Raw genomic sequence first — 23,680 nt, forward strand, 5'->3', positions numbered from 1 at the left:
TATTCTCTGCTTTATTAAAGAAAAGGCATAATTGAGGATATGCTGTACTGTGAATGCACTCTGTTTTTAAACAAACCTCTTTAGCTGTGACCATATTCACACCGTGACCTCTCAGCCTTACATAAATTCAAATGCTTTATTTAATAAATTGGATAAAATTACAACATATAAACACACAACAGCTTAACAACATAAAATCATTTAAAAAATAATTAAATCTAGTTTACAGGATACAATTTGTATGTATCTTTTATTCTTATTGGTCACACTTGTGAATGTACATTATAGCTTGTTACTCAACAATTATCACGAAATTCAAAAAAAAAAAAAAAAAAAAAAAAAAAAGAAGTTTGAAACTAGCCTTAAAAACACTTGTTTGCGCATTTGTGTCTTTTGTCTCCAAACTTTTACTGAGATATAGTCTTCATGACATCTTCTCTGTCAGACAACTAACCCTGTTCACTTCTATATGATAGTACTTCTTGGTGTGTGTACTTAAAATATGGCTTCTTTTTTCTGGCACTTTTAACGAGGATTTCTGTTGTAACAGCTGACATTGTGTCAAAGGCTTACAATAAAAGCCAGAAGGATTTAACAGCAGATTCCGTGCATGCACCTCGTACCTCTTACGCTGCATGCCGGAAAGCCAGGCTACTTGAGGGATCCATTTGTGATGTGTTGACACTTGTATTGAAAATGTCAAAACAGGTTTTATGATGTGCTGTAGCTGCGTTTCGCACAATTTCAGTCAAGCCATGAACCTTCCATCATAGCGACACAATACTCCAAACACAACAACAGCCGCCACCAGAAAATATCAACTTTTGGCCTATATATGGATTTACGGCAGTGTGCTATGATGACATGTACAATGTCATGGCAGAAATTTGTCAAGTTTTTTGAGATTTTTCTATATTCTTAATACTGCAGAAGATGTATTCGGACAGCCATCAGTTTTTTTTACTTCAAACGTGAGAGTGACGAATAAATGTATATTGTACCTTATAATTATAAATACAACTTTCCATGAATTTTCAGTGGGCAAAAAGAACAGCAGAAAGTGTTTTAAAACAGAAAAGCACATAACATATTGAACTTATATCCTTCACAGCCTCATTTTCATTTGTAATTAAATATGCAGGCTACTGAAGCAAACACATTGTTTACATCCTCTTTTCATGGACGTGCTAATGGAGTTTAATTCAGTATTCTGTTAATGGAACAGAACAGTACTTACGCAGACACTGTGGAATTTCGCCACGCCATGTGCCATTCCCTTCACATGTGGCTATTCCAGGAGAGGACAACTGGTATCCTTCAAAGCAGCTGTAGGTAACACTAGAACCCCACTGCAGGTCTGAGCCCTCCACTCGCCCATTGCGGATAGCTGGAGGCTGGCCACACATGATGACTGAAAACAAAGTTAAGACAATATTCAGTATTCATGAATTAGCTCCCTTTTGATTTCATGGGATGAATTGACCAAAGCTCACTGGCTATTCAGTGTACTACTGCATTGCAATTTAAAGAAATTCAACTCACTCACAATGCAAAACATTTCATTAGACCAAATTTTTATAACACACATAACTAACAGTGAGGCAAAAAGTCATGTGTAAAAATATTTAACTGATTGCACATATTTTTCAATGCAAAAAAATAAAAATAAATAATAATAATAATGCAAAAAGTATTATTAATATACATGAAAAAAAAGAATAATTAAAATAGCATTCTGGAAATTTACTCACCAATGAAAAATAATTTTTTTCTCTTAATACAGTATATATAGTTTAACAGTAAAATTGTTTGGCAATATAAATTTAAAATATATAATAATGCATTAGGACATTTTACATGCAGTAACTGATCTCTTGTAAATTTTGCACTTTTAATCACTTTTTTTCCATCATAAATGGTCCTGAGGTGTGACAAATTAATTTTTTAAAAGTTCCATGTAATCTCCAAATTAATGAGTTCATAAATGCTGCATGGCTAATCGTTATGCTATAATTAGAAAAGTGTTTTGTCATACTGCAGGATGTGCCTCAAAATATTTCATGTCAACTACACATATAGTATATACATTTTCTACAAGTGGCTTTTTAAACAACTTCTATTTATCAATATAAACAAATATAAGTGCCACGCGTGGCAATAAAATCTACACAAGAGCAGTGATTCAGAATTTTATTTGACTGTCCTACATTCAAATTCAAAATAAAATTCCATATTCTGTTTGCTACCTCAGTTCAAACTAAGGGATGGAACTGAAAGGCATTTTAAAGGCATTCCGAACAGCCTACAGCCCTGATTTCATCACCATCATTATTATTGACTGAAGATGTGTCCAAACCCAACACCTCCTTCTTTCACTTGTTCAGACGCGGAAAAAGGAAGATCTGAAAGAATAGTATGCTAACAAGGGGCTTAGAGTTATTTATTTTCTTTCCGTGATCATTATGTTCCGTTTGCTAACGGGAGGAAGTGGATCGCAAACGGGAGGAAGCAATGATTAAATAGGATTACGTACTAAAATCACTCTGAATTTCAAGCATCCGTTGCATTTCTTTCTGCGTCCGAAAACAACCATCTGATATTTTCTAGAAATGATCGTGACTGAGCTGTCTGCATTGCACCACTCACTAATTTCATTCTGACATCTGATAACATAGATCCTACAGATTTCATGGCAACGTCTCCTTGGAGTTCATAAGTGAATAATCTCACTTGCCAGGCAAGTCAAAAAAACAAAGATCAAAAACATCTGAAAGGCTTTTGATGTTGAGATGCTAAGAACTCCACAATATTAGTATATCTTTTAAAAGCTCTCATGATGCTGTTTGCAGAGTGACAGGAAATGCTGCCCTCTCTGCCTCTACAGAGAGAACTATTCTTCCTTGTACATTTGGAAGTTGAGCTTACCTCTGCAGCTTGGTTTGGTCTGATTCCAAGTGCCATCTTTGCTGCAGCGTAGAGTAGATGAACCAGAGGGCTCCATCACATATCCAGGGTTACAGCGATAGTGGACAGTTTTGTTGAATATGAACTCATTTCCGATGTAAATTCCACTGGCAGTTGGACCAGGATCCCCACAGCTGATAACTGTAAAATGAGTGAACAAGCTCAAAAACATAGAGATTGTGGTGGGACATATGTAATATGTGATCTCTAGACAACTGAATGAAATTAATTGAACATTGATAAATATATTTAATGTGTAAACTACTGTGCCTTGCAAAAGTATTCATACCCCTCACATTTTACATTTTGTTATGTTGCTGCCTGATACTAAGCTGCTTCTCCACCCCACATCAATCTACACTCCATGCAAAATTTCGACAACTTCGTAATTTAATAAAAATGAAAAACATAAAGTACATGCATAAGTATTCATACCCATAAATATTTAGCTGATGTGTCTGTCTTTAAAGTCATACTTTAAGTATTTTTTGTTCATTGCAACAAGTTTTGCTCATCAGCATTTGGCAATTATAGCCACTCTACTCCTTATCTCTTCAACTCTCAAGCTCTGTCAGGTTGGATAGGGCAGACACGCATTTTAAGGTTTCTTTAGAAATATGTGATTTCACAGAGTTATCTATAAGCCACTCTTGCTGTGTGCTTAGGGTCATTGTCCTGCTGGAAGATAAACCTTCTGCCCAGTCTAAGGCTCTGAATGTTCTGGACTGTTTTCATTAGATCATCTCAATATTTTGCTGCACAGAGTGTTCCCTTCTACTCTGATGAGTCCCTCAGTCCCTGTTGCTTAAAAACAGCCCACAGCATGAGGCTACCAACAGCCCACTTTGCTTTTTGGATAGTACTCTGCAGGTGATGAGCAGAGCTGGATTCTTTCAGACATGATGATTAGAAATGAGGTTCATTAGACCAGAGATATTGTTTATTAGAGCCTGAGGGTCCTTTAGGTGGGGTTTTTTTTTTGTAAATGTTTTTATGCGTCTTAAGTGAAGAAAGGATTGAGTCTGCCATATTGCCATAAAGGTCAAATTGATGGAGTTTGGCATGTTTGTCCTATTTTCTAGTGTCCTAGAGTCTTGATTGTTTAAAACGTCTTTCTTTAAGTAACAGAAACAACATGCTTTTGTGACCATTCAATGAAGATTTTTTTTCTCAACACCTTCACCTGAACTCTACAGGCATTTAGACATTTTTATTAAGATGTGTGTGCCGTTCCAAATCATACCTATTCAATTGAATTTGTAACAGGTTAACTTCGCTTGAATACTCCTGAGCTAAATTTCAGTTGTTCCATATAAGGGTATGGATACGTATGCAATGGAATTATTAGTTTTTTTTTATTTGTAATAAATTTAGCAAATATATGAAACAATATATTTTTTTTGCTTTACAATTATATATTTATTCAAAATTTCTAACTTGAAATTCTGACTTTATATATTACAATTTTGACTTTTATATCTCAGAATTGGGGATAAAATGTAATAAAATTATATTTTCAGAACAACAGCATAAGTAAACACGGAATGTTAGAATGTCTTCACAGTTATTCCATTCACTTTTTGTTGAAGGAAGCAATGGAGCTCTACAAATCTGTGTAAAATGTCATGGTCATGTTCATTTATGATTTGATAATGCTCCTAAGACCATTTTGTGCTTCAGTAGAATCAAAAACATCCGACTAATTTAGAAAAAACAAACAAACTATCAATTCAGGCCTAAATAATATTCTACATATCAGACCATTTCACTGTGGTTATCAGATTCTGGACATCATTGTATATTTTCCCATTACTGGCTATTGCACAAAATTAAATCACACAGCTAAAACTTCATGGAATGATTACGATTCATTCTATTGATCCCCTGACCTTTTTTTAATTAAGTTCATTTTTAATTGATGCATCAACTTTTAACAGTAGTGAATTAAGTGACTTGTGGAAGAACTAATCAACTATCAGTGCAACTCTTGAAGCACACATAAGCAATGTTTGTGTAATTACAAAAGCATGCAAAAAAATAGCAATGATAGGTTGCATTTCTGACCAATGCAATCTGGTGCTGAGCCGGTCCAGGTGCCATTGGTGGTGCAATGGCGAGTGGTGAGGCCAGAGGTCTTGTAGCCCTCCCAGCAGGCGTATGTCACCGAGCTAGGAAACAGCATACCATCACTGAAAACTATCCTGGCGTAGGCCGGCGTTCCAGGGTTTCCACAGGATACAGCTGGGAAGGCATTCAAAGACCAAAGAAGTTAAAGAGAGAATGTGAGGAGTAAAAGATCGCAGCTCTGCGGGACTGAGACGCAATCGAGAGAGAAGAGCTTTTGTGAAACATATCTAAGGGCTAGCACCACAAGCAAAACACTTCCAATTACACCACAAGCACTGTGTTTTACAGCTTGCAGAGTTTTGTTGGCAAGGTAGATGAACTTCCATTTCCAATTAATTGGAGCTTTTGACGAGTTTTTTTTTTTCAGATAAGTGGCGTTTTCAGATAAGGGAAGTAAAGATGATACGCTCCAATGTGGTTAATTAGAGTTAGAATTCTAATAGCATAGACATGCTTGACAGCCATAAATTGGTTGGGTGTCCATACGACAGTTTTCACAAGTGCTTTTCTAAATTATGACGACTCGCATGCAACAGCTTATAATATATAAATTAAAAATTTCGACTGCTATTGTGGAAACATAGATCGAGGAAATAAAGAGTGTTTTGCAGTGCTGCAGGGTAGATCAACTTAGTTCCAACTTTATTTTTTTCTTTATTTCTCGGTGCCTTCAAATAACATTAATTAGAATTCAGATTTATTGGAAACAAACTGGAGTGGTGCATGGTAACAGCCTTAAATTGGGAGTCCATATTGCACAGCTTTCACTAATGCTTTCTAAATTATGATGAAAAAAGCACAACTATAAATTATATGTAACTTACTCATTTTCATTTTAAATTGAAGAAACACAAATTTAAGAGTGTTATTAATAATTCAAGAGCATGTTGGAGATCAATTGGTTGTTGGTTATGTTATAGTTAAAAAAATATGATACTAAAAACTTTTACAATTATCTTAAAGTTTTATCCTCTCTGGGTTATTTTAATAAACAGAAATTTTGTTAAAATAGTTGGAGACATAAATTACTTAATCTTTATTATCATCAAGCTTTGTAGCTGTAATTTGGCCCTCATATCCTCTTGGATTAAATAATATACAACTTATAAATAGGCGAAAAACTGGACCAATTAACAGTTAATGGGATCCCAGTGGATGGCTGCAGTTAACAGATATAGTTCCAAACTTTAAGTCATTATTTGTAAGTGGCAACAGGCTTGTGTTTTATTTCCAGTATCTGGAAAGTATTATCTGTATCCTTACAAAGCTCACCGTTGAGTCACCCCCCACAGCGATCTGTCTCAGCCATGTGTTAAAACCCTTATTTAATTATGAATGTGCCTTGAATAATGTATATTATCGATCTATTTTACGCAACCCCATCGCACTGTCTGTAGCAGAAAACAAACAAATAAATTAGGGGTAAAACACATTAAGCTACTGGGCACATCTTTGTTGTCCTCTAATAATACGGCATAAATACTTCCTGGGGTGATTCCGACTTCTAGCTTCCAGGAGGCTTATTTACTGAGTGCTGTTATTATTTTATTTTCATTTGAGAATAACAAAATTACAAATTGAGATACAGTGGAGCTGTACAATAAAACTGACGAATGCATAGGTGTTAGTTAATTAGACAGAAAGTTTGATTACCTGATTTACATTAAACTAAACATAAATTATACATAAACTAATTTGTATAAAATCTGCCAGTCAGGCAAGAGATTTATATATAGAGTTTTATACAATCCCTTTCAATACATAAATTGTTTTTTTTTTAAATAATGGCACTTATAATTAGTAAACTGACTACTAGTAAATTACCTTACATGATTTATTTAAATACAATTTCGCAGATGAATGGGAAACCCCTCAAATGTATATACAATAATATTTAATTAATTGCAATTATAATTGCAAAAATATCTAGACTGTCTAGGAACTGCAAAGAATAAACTAATAATTTAAGAATTTAAACTCTCAGGCTGGGTTCTTATAACAAGGAAACCAATTCAACTTTTTTAATAACAATAAAATAAATTCATTTCTCAGACTCTGAATCATATCAAAATGTCCCGTATTTCCATTAGCTGTTAGCTAGAGCAGGCTATTCACAATTCCTTATTAAAGCAATATATCATTACGCACTATGCTAATGACAGGCCTTTTGTGTGGCTCTACTAACCAGAGTCATTGAGTTAACTGGCAATTACCGATTTTAGGCCAGTTAGTATCAAAAGATCAATTTTACACTAATTACAGTGTAGAATTCAGGAAAAGAATGAACAGAGCAGGTTAAAGGAGGTTCAGAAACAAAGAGAACATGTTGTAATTTGAGCCTGCTTTAGGTTCTAAGAATATATTTAAACCTTTTTTAAGGCACAAACTAAAAAGCCCTAGTCTCTCAAGTATACATTTTTCTCATTAGGCCGTTGCCTGTACTGGATCACAGATTGCTCTGAGGGACGCTTGCCTTTCTGATCTAATTAAGCTCAAGCGCAAAGCAAAATCCTGGTGAATTTCGTCTTGTGTGTCTTTCTACAGGTATCTCTCTAAAGGTACCCTCACCTTCACACACAGGCTGGGTTCCGCTCCAGGATCCATTCTGCAGACATGTGCGCTCCGAAGATCCGATCAGCGTGTAGCCTGCTTCGCACGTGAACCGCAGGAGGCTTTTATGTCTGAACTCCTCCCCTAGACGAGAACCACGAGGAGGAATTCCCGGATCGCCACAGAAACCCGGATTATCACCTACAATTTGGACAAAGGCATGACTCTCAATGACCACCCACTTTCTCAGCAGCCTCGGTTCCAGAAATGCTTTTCTCCACAGGGATTTCAAACAATTGTTAAATAAACAATAACGAAGCAGGCCAAAAACTGAAAAAACGAACAAAAAAAAACATTACTTTTACTTTTGATTTAAACCAACAACTAATTTAAAAAAACACACCAAAAAATCATTGCAATAAAAATAAAAAAAAATCTGTATTTTTGTCAAATTACCTGCATTTACCTGCATTACAGTTATGGTTCACCCAAAAATGAAAATTAAACATTTTACTCACCCCCATCCTAGGCCTATAAGGATGGCTTGGGGGTTAGTTAGGTTACTTTTTTACGATGCAGTACTTGCAGATATATCTGATTTATGTACAAAGCTTCAAAATCATGGTCACCATCCATTACCAAGCTTGGAAGAGCCAGAATAAATTTACAGAGAATGTGTTCATCTGAAAAAGAAAAGCCTAGGGTGGCTTGGGGGTGAGTAAAATATGCTGTAATTTTCATTTTTGAGTGAACTATTTTTTTAACAAAGATTAATAAATGCTGTATATTGTTTACTTTAAGTTCATGTTAGCGTAATTAATGGAATCTTCTTGTAAGGTGTTACTCAAATAGGTAAGTTGTAGCACACTAACTTGAATACAACATTTTCAGTGATTTATAGGTGTGGGTGTCACTACTGAGCTTTTTTGGAGGCAGTTCCTGTTTTTCTAACTTCTCTCATTGGTGAATTTCTTTAATATAAATTTTATTTTTAATCTGTCATCTAGCTTAGATAAACAGCTTGTCATTTAATATTAGATTTTAAAGCATGTTTAGGCTAGATGCTTAGCTGTCAAAGTTTGTAAATCCAGAACATCCAGCATTAGACGAGTGTATTGTTTCTGTGCTAAACGTTTTGCGTGTTGTTTTGTGTTGTATCATTGTACACGTGATACGTTGATGACTTGATTTTGTACGAAAATTTGTGGTAAAACTGTATTTATTCTACATTTGGGAAGTTATTCTATTTTACTATATCTACTCTTTTTATTTTATTTATTAAAAAAAGCTTGCTATGCGTACTGCATTAGACTGAGACTTGTCACAGCACTTACTTATTGTCACCAAGCCAGCAGAGGGAGCCCTGACCTCTGGGTGATCTGCATCCACTCCCTCTGCGTTAACTTCCTGTTCCTGGACTATAAAGACTGCAGCAAGCCACTCACCTGCAGGTTGCATTGTTTCGCCTGTCTCATAGTTAGATCATTCGTGGATTATAGTTTCTGGTTTTGACCCTGTCTGTTCTCTGAGTCTCTGATCGTTTGCCGCCTGACCTGACCTTCTGCCTGTCTCTGGATTTCGTTATTGCCTCGCCTCCTATATATCTGTTAGCCCTGTTTGACGCCTGCCTGTTATGACCATGCCTTTGTTTAATAAAAGCCTGCACATGGATCCGCACGCCTCAGACCGCTCATTCGTGACAGAATGCAACCTCACACCAGGATCCAGCGGCTTTTCACCCGAACCATGGCCAGGTATGACAATGTCTTTGCTAACCCTCAAGCAGGGCACCCGATCACTTGAGGATTATACTAGAGACTGTTTGCTAATTGAATTTTTTCACGAGGAATAAATCAGCCACTCAAACACAACTTGTTCAAGAGGGTCCACGTGAATCACTTGCACACTTTATTGAGTTTGGTTTAGTGACTGTGGGGTCAGCTCTCACGTTGGGTATTATGGAGGAAGAAGACACTGCATTTATTCCCAAGATGGCCGCCTTCCCGAGCCGCTGCCCAGATGGCCGCTTCCCGAGCCGCTGCCCAAGATGGCGCCTTCCCGAGCCGCTGCCCAAGATGGCCGCCTGCCCAGAGCCGCTTCCCAAGATGGTCGCCGCTGCCCAGAGCCGCTTCCCAAGATGGTCGCCGCCTGCCCAGAGCCGCTTCCCAAGATGGTCGCCGCCTGCCCAGAGCCGCTTCCCAAGATGGTCGCCGCCTGCGCCGCCTGCCCCCGCTTCCCAGATGGTCGCCGCCTGCCCAGAGCGCTTCCCAAGATGGTCGCCGCCTGCCCAGAGCCGCTTCCCAAGATGGTCGCCGCCTGCCCAGAGCCGCTTCCCAAGATGGTCGCCGCCTGCCCAGAGCCGCTTCCCAAGATGGTCGCCGCCTGCCCAGAGCCGCTTCCCAAGATGGCCGCCTGCCGCCTGCCCAGAGCCGCGCCTGCCCAGAGCCGCTTCCCAAGATGGTCGCCGCCTGCCCAGAGCCGCTTCCCAAGATGGTCGCCGCCTGCCCAGAGCCGCTTCCCAAGATGGATGCCGCGCTGCCCAGATGGTCGCCGCCGCTTCCCAAGATGGATGCCGCCTGCCCAGAGCCGCTTCCCAAGATGGATGCCGCCTGCCCAGAGCCGCTTCCCAAGATGGATGCCGCCTGCCCAGAGCCGCTTCCCAAGATGGATGCCGCCTGCCCAGCGCCGCTTCCCAAGATGGATGCCGCCTGCCCAGCGCCGCTTCCCAAGATGGCTGCCCAGCGCCGCCCAAGATGGCTGCCGCCCAGCGCCGCTTCCCAAGATGGCTGCCGCCTGCCCAGCGCCGCTTCCCAAGATGGCTGCCGCCTGCCCAGCGCCGCTTCCCAAGATGGCTGCCGCCTGCCCAGCGCCGCTTCCCAAGATGGCAGCGCCCGCTTCCCAAGATGGCTGCCGCCTGCCCAGCGCCGCTTCCCAAGATGGCTGCCGCCTGCCCAGCGCCGCTTCCCAAGATGGCTGCCGCCTGCCCAGCGCCGCTTCCCAAGATGGCTGCCGCCTGCCCAGCGCCGCTTCCCAAGATGGCTGCCGCCTGCCCAGCAAAGCCTCCAGTGCCCGCGCCTGCGTGCAAAGCCTCCAGTGCCCGCGCCTCGTGCAAAGCCTCCAGTGCGCCGCGCCAGTGCCCGCGTGCAAAGCCTCCAGTGCCCGCGCCTCGCAAAGCCTCCAGTGCCCAAAGCAAAGCCTCCAGTGCCCGCCTCGTGCAAAGCCTCCAGTGCCCGGCGCCTGCGTGCAAAGCCTCCAGTGCCCGCCGTGCGCCTCCAGTGCCCGCGCAAAGCCTCCAGTGCCCGCGCCTGCGTGCAAAGCCTCCAGTGCCCGCGCCTGCGTGCAAAAGCCTGCCAGCCTCCCCGCGCCTCGTGCAAAGCCTCCAGTGCCCGCGCCTCGTGCAAAGCCTCCAGTGCCCGCGCCTCGTGCAAAGCCTCCAGCCTCCTTATCCCACCCTCCCACCCTTGCTACACGTCAACAATGGATCCCAGCAGCCCCTGCACTCATCCTCCACCCTCCACCTGGAGCTCGCCACGGGTCTGCCAGTCTCCATCGCGCCGTGGGTGAAGGATCCTCGCTTCACCGTCCCGCCTCCGAGTCCCAGACTCCACCTCGGCTTGTAGACCCGCCGGCTTCCCTTAGGCTCCTAGCTCCCTCCTCTCTACCGTGCTCTGTCATTCCACCAGCTTCACCAGGCTCCATCGTCTCTCCGGCTACGCCTTGGTCGGTCGTCGACCATCCGTCGCCTCAGGATTCCACTCCTCCAGCTTCGCCTCGTCCCTCCATTCCTCCGGCTCTGTCAGGCTCCTCCCTTCCCCCGGCTCCACCTCAGTCCTCTGTCGCTCTGGCTCCGCCGCGTCCTTCTCATTCCCCGTCTCGCATCAGTCGCCGAAGCCTGCGGTATTGCCTAGGACCTCCAGCGCCGCTGTGTCACCCTGGCTCTTCGGCTCTCCGCCTCAGTCTCCCCGACCACCTGCTCCGCCGCCGTCGGTCGGCTCCATGGGGTTGATGACCGTTACCTCTCCATGGCTCCTCCCTCCGTCGGCTCCACCACTGACCATCATGGCTGAGTTCTGGATCGCCTCCCGCTCCGGACTCCTCCCGTCTTCACCCTGGCTCCTCCCACCGTCTCTTCCTCCCTGGTCTCAGTTTGCTGACTCCTCCCGGAACCCCTCCCAAGCTCACAGTTATGTTTTGTTTTGTGGAGCGCCAGGAGTCGCTCCTAGGAGGGGGGCTATGTCACCAAGCCAGCAGAGGGAGCCCTGACCTCTGGGTGATCTGCATCCACTCCCTCTGCGTTAACTTCCTGTTCCTGGACTATAAAGACTGCAGCAAGCCACTCACCTGCAGGTTGCATTGTTTCGCCTGTCTCATAGTTAGATCGTTCGTGGTTTATAGTTTCTGGTTTTGACCCTGTCTGTTCTCTGATTCTCTGATCGTTTGCCGCCTGACCTGACCTTCTGCCTGTCTCTGGATTTCGTTATTGCCTCGCCTCCTATATATCTGTTAGCCCTGTTTGACGCCTGCCTGTTATGACCATGCCTTTGTTTAATAAAAGCCTGCACATGGATCCGCACGCCTCAGACCGCTCATTCGTGACACTTATTATTGCTTTTGATTGCTTCTGTTGTCCTCATTTGTAAGTCGCTATGGATAAAAACGTCTGCAAGATGACTAAATGTAAATGTAAAATCACTTCACGAATACGTTCTATGAACAAAATTAATAAGTGTACTTCTGAACAAACTGCCGTGCTCTAAGTCCAGGGCAGTCTGGTGTGTGTTATTATTTTATAAGCACATTGCATAAACATATAATGTCAAAGAGCTGTGTGATGAGCACATCATCTGGACTTTGAGGAAAAAAGAACTTTGCCGGCACTGATGTCAACAGCCATTACTGTTTAAACTTTAAGATCTGTCTAAGCTCAGACAGACACTTAAGTCTAAAGTAAGCTGAGCTGCTCAGACAGAGGCTTAAAGTTCAGCCGGCTGGTCTGTAGTCTGCCCTGAGGCTCTGCCTCCTGCTGATGTGTGTACCTGAGCAGTAGGGTGGCGAGCCGCTCCAGCGGCCATCCTCCAGACACTGGCGCGTGGCGTTCCCCACCAGAGTTCGGCCCTGGCTGCAGGAGTAATGGACCACGGCTCTGTTGGTGAACTTCTGGCCCGACATGACAGCAAACGGCGGTGTGCCGGGATCACCGCAGGATATTGCTATGGGGGGGGCAGAAAAAAGCAGACAGAAGATATCGGATAAGTTACTTCAAAACTGCTAAAACTTCAGTGTTCTTTTGCATATTATAAAAAAAGTCATAGCTTTGCTGCATTGCCTCAAAATGGATGCTGTATATCTATGCAGTGTTTTGTAACACTTTATTTTAAGGTGCCCTTGTTCCGTGATACAGGTACAGTACTATTATAATAACAATAAAGTATGCATAATTCACTATGAATTATGACTTTTCCCCCAATAAATTCCTAATTTGCTGCTTATTAATAGTTAGTAAGGTAGTTGTTAAGTTTAGGCATTGAGTAGGATTAGGGAAGTAGATAAGGTATTAATAATTAGTACTAATAAATGGCTAATATTTTAGTAATGGGCATGCTAATAAGCAACTAGTTAAGAGACTCTAAAATAAAAATGTTACCCCAAAACCTTATCCTAACCATATTCATAAAGTATGAATAATTATTTTTTGTTAAGTAATATTTCTTAGTATTTAAACGTGTAAATGCACTATAACAAGGACACCTAAAAATAGCATCTTTTTTTTCTCGTTATAATTATCATGGAAACGGTTGTTTAAATGCAAGCCACTTACAATCATATTTCATTTTAAAGCCTGTAGTGAAGTGCAAAACGACATATTCTCAAAATCGGCTACGGCGGCCTGATTATCCTGTTTTTTTTTTTTTTTTTTTTAATTCAGTATACTGCATATTATTTTTTAATGGCAAGTGTGAACAGCAGGCATAAGCTACATGTCACATGACCTAACCTTTGAGGTCTGTTTAATTCTGTAAATGGTTTCAAGTCAAAACCTTGAAAATTAATATGGTTCATTTGCATTTTATTCCTTTTTGTATGTGTAAAAATAGCATTTAGCACTCTGATCAAATAGTCAAGAATAGAGATGGTAAAATCACACCTGATACTCGTTCTGGTTCATCCATCACAGTGAAAACTTAAAATTAATGGTCAAGTCAACCACACTGCATTGTAGGATATATTACTGAGCACTGCTCACAAACTATATACTGCAGAAAGAGTAAGCAGTACGGTATGATGCTGTTTTTTGAAACATCCAGATGCCAACCAGACATTTTTCTAAGAGGCAATCACATGCATTTAAACAGTAAGATGCTCAACTATTTTTATATTGTCATATTTAATATACAATGTGTCAAGTTATAAATACACTTAAAAATACAATGCTCACATTTTGCATTTGTGTACTGACCAACTATTTCAAGAACATTTTGACAGTTCAGTAATTGTCTTGTTTACAAAAGTCTTGTCTTTGTTACAAAAGTGGTCCTTTATGGCTGTAGTAGTGGAGCTTTTAAGGGGATGAATTTAGAAATGCAACTTCTAAGAGATGACTTCAGTGTGCTGACAGTTCAACAGTTATTGTTACTTTTAACATTGCAAAGCACACTGTCAGAACATCTCTAAAATTATTCCCTTGAGTGCACAAGTGCTAAAACTATTTATAATAATATAACAACTGCTAAACAAAAATAATAATCAGTCTCTTTTTTAAGTAAGGATACCTAAAAATTATAATAGCGTGCAAGACTTATAGGATATAAGTGTATTTACGTCACTGAAAAAGGAAGGTCTTAATCTTGTATTATTGTTTAAAAAATGTATTATTGTATATTGCATTAGTGACCATAATTCTAATTTAGAAAAAGTTTTTTTGAAGCATTCCATCACATGTACACAACAGCAAAGCTGTTTTTTGGCACTGTATGAGTCTCTGGACGAGTGTGCATTGGGCAAAATACGAGGCTATCACTCACGAAGGCACTTAGGAAGTGATCTGTCCCAGAAGCCATTTGACTGGCAGGTGAGGACGGAGGAGCCGAGCAGATAGAAGCCCCTCTTGCAGTGATACATCACGGTGTTTCTGTAGTTGAAGCTCTCGGGGTAGCGCTGTTGAGAGTGACGAATGGTGTTCTCCACAAAGCCCGGATCAGAGCAGTTTACCACTGCAAGATAAAAACAGCCAGATGCTTAATGTCTGACAGGGAAGCAAGAGTGAGGAAAGACAGAAGAAATCAATGGAGGAGGCAGAACAGTAGGATCGTTGGTGCAGCCTCTGGAGCAATTTCAATCAACTCCAAACCGTAAACTGCACTTTCTTTTTGAAGATATGGATTATAAGAGGGTGAATTGTGCTTCTTCAGAACTTGCTTTGCTTTTTATCTGTGCACTTCCTCAACAGTCAAGGGTCTTTTGTTTTCCTGTGCATACCTAGAATATGTCACGCATGCATTCTGATCTAAAGCTGACATATCTGTTCGCGCAGTGAACATTATTTTACACATGCAACCGATTCTTTATATGCTGTAGTGACAGATTTTGACAGATGTGGTCACATTACATTTTTTTGTACTCAAACCGGGAACACGCTGTTCTTGGCATGCCGTGTCAACCATGCAGGTACAAATTCAGTTACTGCCCGTCGCAATTTAACAAAATAAAAAAAATTAAAAAGATAGAAGTTGACGCCATGTCCAGGGGAAAAAAAACCAGACTGCCTTGCCTCGGTGGCAGCTGTCAATGTCTCGGCACTCAATTAAGCCCCCTGGGAGAGGAAAAGTGGGTGGACAAGCAGCTAAAATGTTGATAATTGGCACCTGTTATTGGTGTGCTGTTTTTTTCTTTGCGAGGCATCATGATTCGATCTGAGTGTATCTTGAAAAAAAATATCCTATCAGAGCAGCTCAAAATAAGAATGAGGCGTATAATAGTGAAATGGTTGACAATTGTAAAACAATAACAATTATTAGAATTTTGGGTTTGTTTAATTGTTTGTGACAGCTCATCTTTTTTGTAGATTGTAAGTACTAATAAACAGCCAGTATGTTAATAATAGACATGCTAATAAACAACTAGATAATAGTAAGTATTAGTTCATATACTACTGCTTTAACAGTTCTACTTTTTTAACACTTATTTACTATTATCTACGACTTTTCCCTCAATAAATTCCTAATTTGTTGCTTATTATTAGTTAATAAGGTAGTTGTTAAGTTTAGGTATGGGTAAGATTAGAATGTAGAATAAGGCATTCTTATGTGCTTGATTACTACTAATATTCTGGTAAAATGCATGCTGATACAAAACTAGTTAATGGACCCGAAAATAAAGTGTTACCTTCAATTCTATTTCATTCTAATTAAAATTGTGTGCATTAACGTTTCTAATTTTGAGAAATTGTATATGACTGGTCCTATAATGTCTGTTAGAATTGTACCTTTTCATTTATATAGTACAATTCTACACATCTTTAATACACTTTATTTGTGCATAACAGTAAGCTTACAATTATACCAATAACACTTTTTCTTTTTTTCTACATGGTTTAGTCGAAACTATTAATCTAGCTGAAGGAAAGGTCTAGTTAGTTTCTAAATACCAGCAAAAACCCAAAGCTCACAAAAACTCAATGTTGGACTTGTTTCATGGAACAATGAATCCACTCAGAGGAACGTCAGCAGCTCTCCCTGCTGAGTGCTTCGTCTCTGGGCTCTGGCTGAGCCTGTGGGGAATTGTCCATCTTAGAAGCGTTGACCTGCCTCCATTTTCCATCACGATTCAATTTCACCAGGCCACCATCAACAACTTCCTTTGCACATTAATTAATCATTAAAGTGACAAGATGTGCACAGTTACTCCTACTTAATGTCAGAAAGCATCCCACAATGTCACACGGGTTGCTGCAGACCTATTTGACTTTCAAATCGACACTTCAAGATGGGAAATGACACACAGAGAATTATTTGCACATTGCTTCTTGTCATTCACTGGCTGACTCAGACTGCTGAGCACAGATGCTGGTTTCGCTCTGTTAATGCTAAGCCCATGAGCTGTGGGTGTTAAACAGCCTCACTAAGGAGCTTCTCGCATAACAAGACGGTGTTCAAGGCTGCGTCTCCGCTGAGATTCTCAACAAGGGACAGGCTGCCTGGAAGCGTTTGATATACAGTAAAATCGTGTTTATTGAAAGGTTCATACCCTTGCACACAGGAAGAGGGTTGCTCCACTGTCCGTTCATGCGACACTGTGCTCTGGATGCACCGTGCAACAAATACCCTGTGTTGCAGGTGAAGTTGACCACGTCGTTGAGATTAAACTCGCTGCCGTTTGTCCGACCGTTTGCAGGGTTTCCAGGATGGCCACAGGTTATGGCTGTTAAGAAAGAGAGAATGGTTAATCATTTTCTTTTTATAGCTGCTGAAAGTTTTTTTACATAATTTTTTTATACAAACATTGTGCTTATGAATTAAATTTAATTTAAAAACAAAAATAAATAACATCAAGAGAAAGTAAGAAAAACAATTCTTCTAAAGACACTCTGATCATACTTTATTTTAAGGTTCAATTCTCATTATTAATGAACTATTAACTATGACTTTTGCCTCAGTAATATACTAATTTCCTGCTTAATACTACTAAGGTATTTCTTATGTTTAGGTATTGGGCAGAATTAGTGATGTAGAATACGGTCATGCAGAATTTATAAGAACTTTATAAGAACTAACAAACATATTCTAATAATGTTAATAATAGACATGCTAATAAGCAACTACTTAATAATGAGAATTGGTCCCTATATATCCATGTACATATATAAGAAAAATATTGTATTTTATACAGTAAATATATGTGTAAACAAAAACTTTTATTTTGAATGCGGTTAAATACAATGAATACACTAAACACAATACAAAACAAATCTCAGCTGTGTTTGCTGATATTGTCAAAAAATCGTCTGTATTATATGGCATCTGATTTATTTCATTAACCTTTTTAATATTCATCTGCTTGATTGCTTGTATCACCACCAATTCTGTATTATATAATCACTACAAATTATTTATTATATAATCCACCAGATCTTAACATATAAACATCCTGATTTTCTGAAAAGCACTATAAAATAAAATGAATTTTATGCGGCTTGATTCAATTATTATATTAATATAATTAATTTAACACTAATATTCTGATAGACCTTAGACAGGCTGAAAAATGTTTTACTTAAAATAAAAAATGTTAAAAAAAACACTTACGAACACACACAGGTGCTTGGCCTGACCACCTGTGGTCTTGTTGGCAGATACGAACTGATGTCCCTATGAGCCGAAAGCCCAGGTTGCACTGATAAACGACTGTGTCCCTATAACTAGATCCATCACCACTGATGTGGCCATTAACAATAGGATCCGGAGAATCACAGTGACCAGCTGAAAAACATTTTCAAAAGTGGTCAGAATCAACAAACGTCACATGAAAATCTAATCTTGTTACTAAAACAACGCAAATTCAAACTGCATGTTTTACAGAGCATGAAGCACGGACACATCAGTGCTACAGTAGTCCAGAGAGCACTCTGGCAGTCACCGCTTGACATTTTGATGAAATGCCCTCTGTGCTGTTTGGTCAAGCAGCAGGTGATGTGTCTAAGGGTCAGTGCTGATCGTCAGACAGTGGCATATCTTACTTTAGCTGCTCTCAATGTTTGTTCGAGGATTTTTCCCTAGTTCCAGTATTATCTAGCACTGCAAGAAGCCATAAATTAATATTGGCAACAAGACTGTGTCAATTTAGGGTTAGAGCTGTGAATGTCTGATAGGAATGTTGTTCTGGGACTAACAAAGGATGTTTTTCCAGGAACACGTCCTACTTAGGGAAATCACATTGTTCTTAGTGCTGTACAATAAATAGAACTATACAGGCATAATATAATAGAGGAGGAAAACATCCAGTAAACAGATTTGCTTTTCTCTACACATGAATGGTTCAGCAATAATAACGTCCGATCACTAAAAGACGCTACTTACCAAGACATTTGGTCTCATCTCCACTCCAGAGACCGTTAGCCTGACACTCCCTCACGTGTGAGCCCACTAAAGTGTACCCTGTGTTACACATGAAGATAGCAGTGGCACCATAGGTAGTCAGGGTGCCCATCTTCTTGCCATTAGGAGGGGACGGAAGCTCCCCACAGGAAATGACTGGAGGAAATAGCCAATGCAATATCTTAAATACACATGGTAATTTTAGCTGAAAAAAGGTCACATTGGTGATGGCCGACACAGTGTGCCACTCACACACAGTTCACAGTGACTGCCAGCTAACAGGAAATGGAGGGGTGAAGGGGGACACGGCTAAAACGACACAGATGTGATTATATACTGGTGGACAAGTCAATCATAACTACCAGTAAAAAGTTTAGACGCCCTTTATTATTTACTCCTTATTACTACTGTTTTCTCACATTTCGTAATGTAGTATAGCAGTATAAAGGTAAAGGTTCTCTTAACTAGTTGCTTATTAGCATTAATATTAGTAGAATTAACCATTTAAATAAAGCACATATTAATGCCTTATTTTACCTAATCCTACCCAATACCTAAACTAACAACTACCTTACAAACTATTAATAAGCAGAGATTTAGGATATTACTGAGGGAAAAGTAGTAGTTAATAGTGAATAATGTTGCCTATTTTAAAGTGTTAAAATAACTTTTAAATAGTGTTTAAAAGCTTGATTTCTAAAAATACTGTAGCAAACACTTATTTAAGAGTAGTCATTGATAGTTATTTGATTTAGATTGATTTCTGATAAATAAGGTAAGAAGAACTGTAAGTGAGCTGCATAAAACTAAACAAAACAAAACAAAACAAAACAAAATTTTACAATTTTTCCATTAACAGACTTATTTGCTAATAGTTAGTAAGATGGTTAAGTTTAGGTATGGCGTAGGATTAAGGGATCTAAAACATGAACATGCAGAATACGGCATTAGTATGTGCTTTATAAGTACAAATTGCCAGCCAATATAAGAGTAATATGCTTGCTAGTTAATAGTTAGAATTGGTCCGTAAAGTGAAGTGTTGCATCTAGATTAATTTAAGCACAATTTCACATTCATAAGCACAATTTGAGGGTTTATTTACGTCAGTAACACTAACTATACAGGATTAAATACACAAGATTTCATACCCAGAGTTAGGAATTTCAGATCTATAACCCTGAGTATGAGCAACAGTAATAGCGACGCTTACCTTAGCAAACAACACTAATGCATTGTTATGTGCATGTGCTAGTCATGCAATCAACACACATTTATTTTATGACATTTTAAGAAGTCCAATTACAATTTAAGCCCCAGCTGTTTGCATCTGTTCCTTTCATTAACAACTTACTCATCATGGTGCGTAAACACATTAAAAATTAAGCTGCCTCTGATTAGAATATTTACATTTGCTCTCTGACCTCGAATTAGTTAAAGCATTTTTCACCGAAGACTTAATCACCGTGGTACTGTTTACACAGCCTGTCCCCGCGGTGGAAACCGGGCCATGATCAGAACTGACTAAGCAGTGGATGGCGTCTTATGCGCGCATGCTAAATCCAGAGGATTACGCTTGGATCAGTGGAGAAATAAACGAGACGTGGTATAGAGAGCGGCCAGATTTCAGACATATTAGCTACCCTAATGAATTTGTTTCATTAGCTCACAATGGATGCTGTTTGGTAATTAACACAGTGATCTTTTCGTGAAATCCCAAGAGCAGAATTTGGAATTCAATTGTGCTTTTTTGTGGGGTCTTCTTAAAGGAATAGTTCCGCCCAAATTGGAAACGTTATCATCAATTATTCACTTTCATGTGATTTTCTTTCTTGTGCAATACACAAAAGATGGCAGAGAGAGCTTCTTCTTTTTTTCCATACGATGAAAGTGGATGATGATTTATACAGCCGCGCTCCAAAATGGACAAATATAAAGCATGCGCATTCTTACTCTTGCAGGTAGACTTCTCCTCCAGCCCTTCCCATGTTGCATTAGCTAAGCATTTGATGGTCCTCCTGCCCATCAGATAGTAGCCCGGGGAGCAGCTCAGCATTATTCGTGCGCTGAACTCATTCAGCGAGCCCGAGATGAGACGCCACACCATGTGTTCTGAGAGCATGCTCTCAATGTTAGGGCACTGAACCGCTGCAGGACAGAAAGCAAAGAACGCATTAATGGAAAACCATGACCTTGTGGGTCCTAGAACTAGAATAACTAGAGCTTACAGGAATTATGGGATACAATACCACTGAAAAGTTAGGACACACTTGACTGAATGCATGCTTCCCAAGGCTTCTCACTGTGCTTTTATGTGCTTGAAATTACATTGAACTAAAACACTTTCATTATTATCAATAACAAACATTGTACAATGCTTAACAGATCATGAACCTAAATATTCGCACAGCTGGAAATATGAGATAATGTGCTTGTTACAGTTTATAAATGTACTTTACCTTAAAAATAATTAGCAGTTCAGATCATGAGTTAAAATTTTACTAAACCTTCAATTCATACACATTTTTAAAAATCTACTTTAACGGAAATTATACAATCATTATACAATACAAGCAAAAAAAAGTATTGTGCATTTAATCATTGTATAACATCTGCTAAAATCATTTGTACATTTTTAAGTGCCTGACAATATGATTTAAAAATGTAATGGTATTTGTAAGCATTTATATTAATTAATTATCTCATTAGGCAATGTTTAATACATTTATTAGTAAACATTAAGTATGTTTGCTCATGCTTCTAGCTATTTGAATATATATTAATAGTAACACTTTATTTTAAGGTCTCCTGCTTATTAGCATGCATACTAGAATATTAGCTAAATATTAGCCAATACCTAAACGTAACAACTACCTTACTATTAATGAATAGATGAATAAGTGTTCAGTTTCTAAAATGTTACCATATAAACTACTGAGCCATTAAGCATTATATTATGTTTAGTAAGGATTCATTAATGCAAAATTATTCTAAAGCGTTCCAAAATGTAAATTATTTTAATTAAAAGGAATGAGTGCATGACAACAAGCATCAAGAATATGCTATTTAAGAAGTATCTTACGTGCTGTGTGTCATATGAGGTTGCTTGCATTTTTGGATAAAATGACACATTTCTCATTCGCTATTGTTCTATAAACACCATTGGTTAAAAATTTTGTACTGAGTTCAAACAAAGAAATCAATGTTTGAAAGAGTTTTCACTCTTTCCAAGACAACCTACGAATGGTTTGGCTTTCATTTCATTTCGTTAGCACATTCAAGATTGGAAAATGCAGTTGATTTGTCTTGTGTGTTCATATAAAGGTGGTTGAAAACTGAAGTGGAAACATAAGGTTTCAGAGTTACAATATTGCAGCCAGCACGGAACAGATGGTCCTTTGATTGAATGGCACAGTGCATAGCTCGGATTCAAAAGAAGCATAATTCGGTGCGGGCGCACCAAACTTTAAGGGAAAAAAAAAAGGCATGCAAGCTAGGTCAGGTATACTAAACAAGATCTTAAGTAGACCAAAACATCTTTTTCTCCCCCTGCCTTTATCTCTCACATAATGTCCTCTCCCCATGTTCTACATGACAAAGGTTTCACGTCCCTCAGCTAGCACTTGTTTAGATAATTACAAACATCTCAAGCTAGTTTCAGACACCGTGGATGTGTCATACTATCATCCAAAAGCTCTAGAACGAAAGAACACCTTGACATAGTGATACGGAGCAGAGCAGACACCTAATCCTTTCTCCTTTTCTTCGATGATGAGGAATATCATAATATTAAATGACATTATCTAGTAGCAACATTGGCTATAATAAGCGTCTTTCTCGACATGACCTCTGAATGCATAATATACGGTTATTTGGCTGTGGGCTCTTTAGTCGGCTTTGTAGGCTAATGGTAATTCAGGTCAAAGGAGAGACATGCCACATCATACCATTTGTCTTGTTTGAGTTGCCAAACCACAAAAAATCAAGTCATTATTGTTAATTTTGCCAATTACCTGCCCTATATTACTCTCAGAGGGGGAACTGAGCGAGAAAGCGGCTGACTGCGGCGGTTCAATGAGGCGGTAGATTTTAACATGCTGTTGGCATAGAAACAGAGGGCTTGATTTGCTCACGTAAACAGCGGGTAGGATGTGCCACGTTGCTCCAGGTGCCATCCTCCAGGCAGACGGCGGTGAGCAGGCTGCTCACGTCAGGCTTATAGCCCTCCTCGCATTGGTACTGCACCTTACTGCCCACTGTGTATTGGAAGCCGTGGAACGAGCCATTAGCAGGAGACTCTGGCGCTCCGCAAGACACAGCTGCCAATCAAACACAAACAGCATTACAGGTGGATGCGTGCTATATACAGCGCATCTATATATAGAACACTCATTCTATTCATATTCTTACAACATCTACTGACTTGACTTCCTAGAAAAAGATGCTACCATATCGAATCACTCATTCTGAACAAAGCTGAAGGTAAATAAATTTGAACAGGTGATTTACATTTTTTTAGTATATATTGTGTTTTTTTTTATCTCATTTTTTGCTTTTGAGATATATATATGAGATATATATATATTTTGAGATATATATATTCACATTTCCCTATATATATGTATATACACATATATATATATATATATATATATATATAGGGAAATGTGAATTATGGACATTTTAATTTCAACATTAATGATTGTTTATTTAACGTCTTGATTACTTATTGACAATCATTTAAAACAATCTATTTTTACAGACTTATGCATAACTTGTTTAAATCTTTAATGCAATTATGTTTTATTTTGTAAAGGTTTTGTAAATTAAAAATATTTCTATTACAGTGAGGTTATGTCTGATGTGCAACACACTGGTCAGCTCTCATGTTATTTCTAAGTTACAATATAAATAAACCTTGACCATGATCTAATAAATGCATTATCTAATTT

General features: G+C 39.3%; 1 protein-coding gene across 1 annotated transcript in view; it reads right to left on the minus strand.

The window, feature by feature from the left end:
* Positions 1–23,680, minus strand: part of csmd1a (CUB and Sushi multiple domains 1a) — a 361,878-nt gene that overhangs the window by 12,049 nt on the left and 326,149 nt on the right. The window contains 11 exon segments of the mRNA XM_043255964.1: positions 1,238–1,411; positions 2,926–3,105; positions 5,029–5,205; positions 7,660–7,842; positions 12,678–12,851; positions 14,664–14,852; positions 16,885–17,058; positions 17,943–18,116; positions 18,714–18,887; positions 20,682–20,876; positions 22,862–23,047. Of these exon segments, the coding sequence (XP_043111899.1) occupies positions 1,238–1,411; positions 2,926–3,105; positions 5,029–5,205; positions 7,660–7,842; positions 12,678–12,851; positions 14,664–14,852; positions 16,885–17,058; positions 17,943–18,116; positions 18,714–18,887; positions 20,682–20,876; positions 22,862–23,047 (1,980 nt within the window).

The sequence above is a fragment of the Puntigrus tetrazona genome, chromosome 13, assembly GCF_018831695.1.
Source record: "Puntigrus tetrazona isolate hp1 chromosome 13, ASM1883169v1, whole genome shotgun sequence".
In the NCBI taxonomy this organism is placed as follows: Eukaryota; Metazoa; Chordata; class Actinopteri; order Cypriniformes; family Cyprinidae; genus Puntigrus; species Puntigrus tetrazona.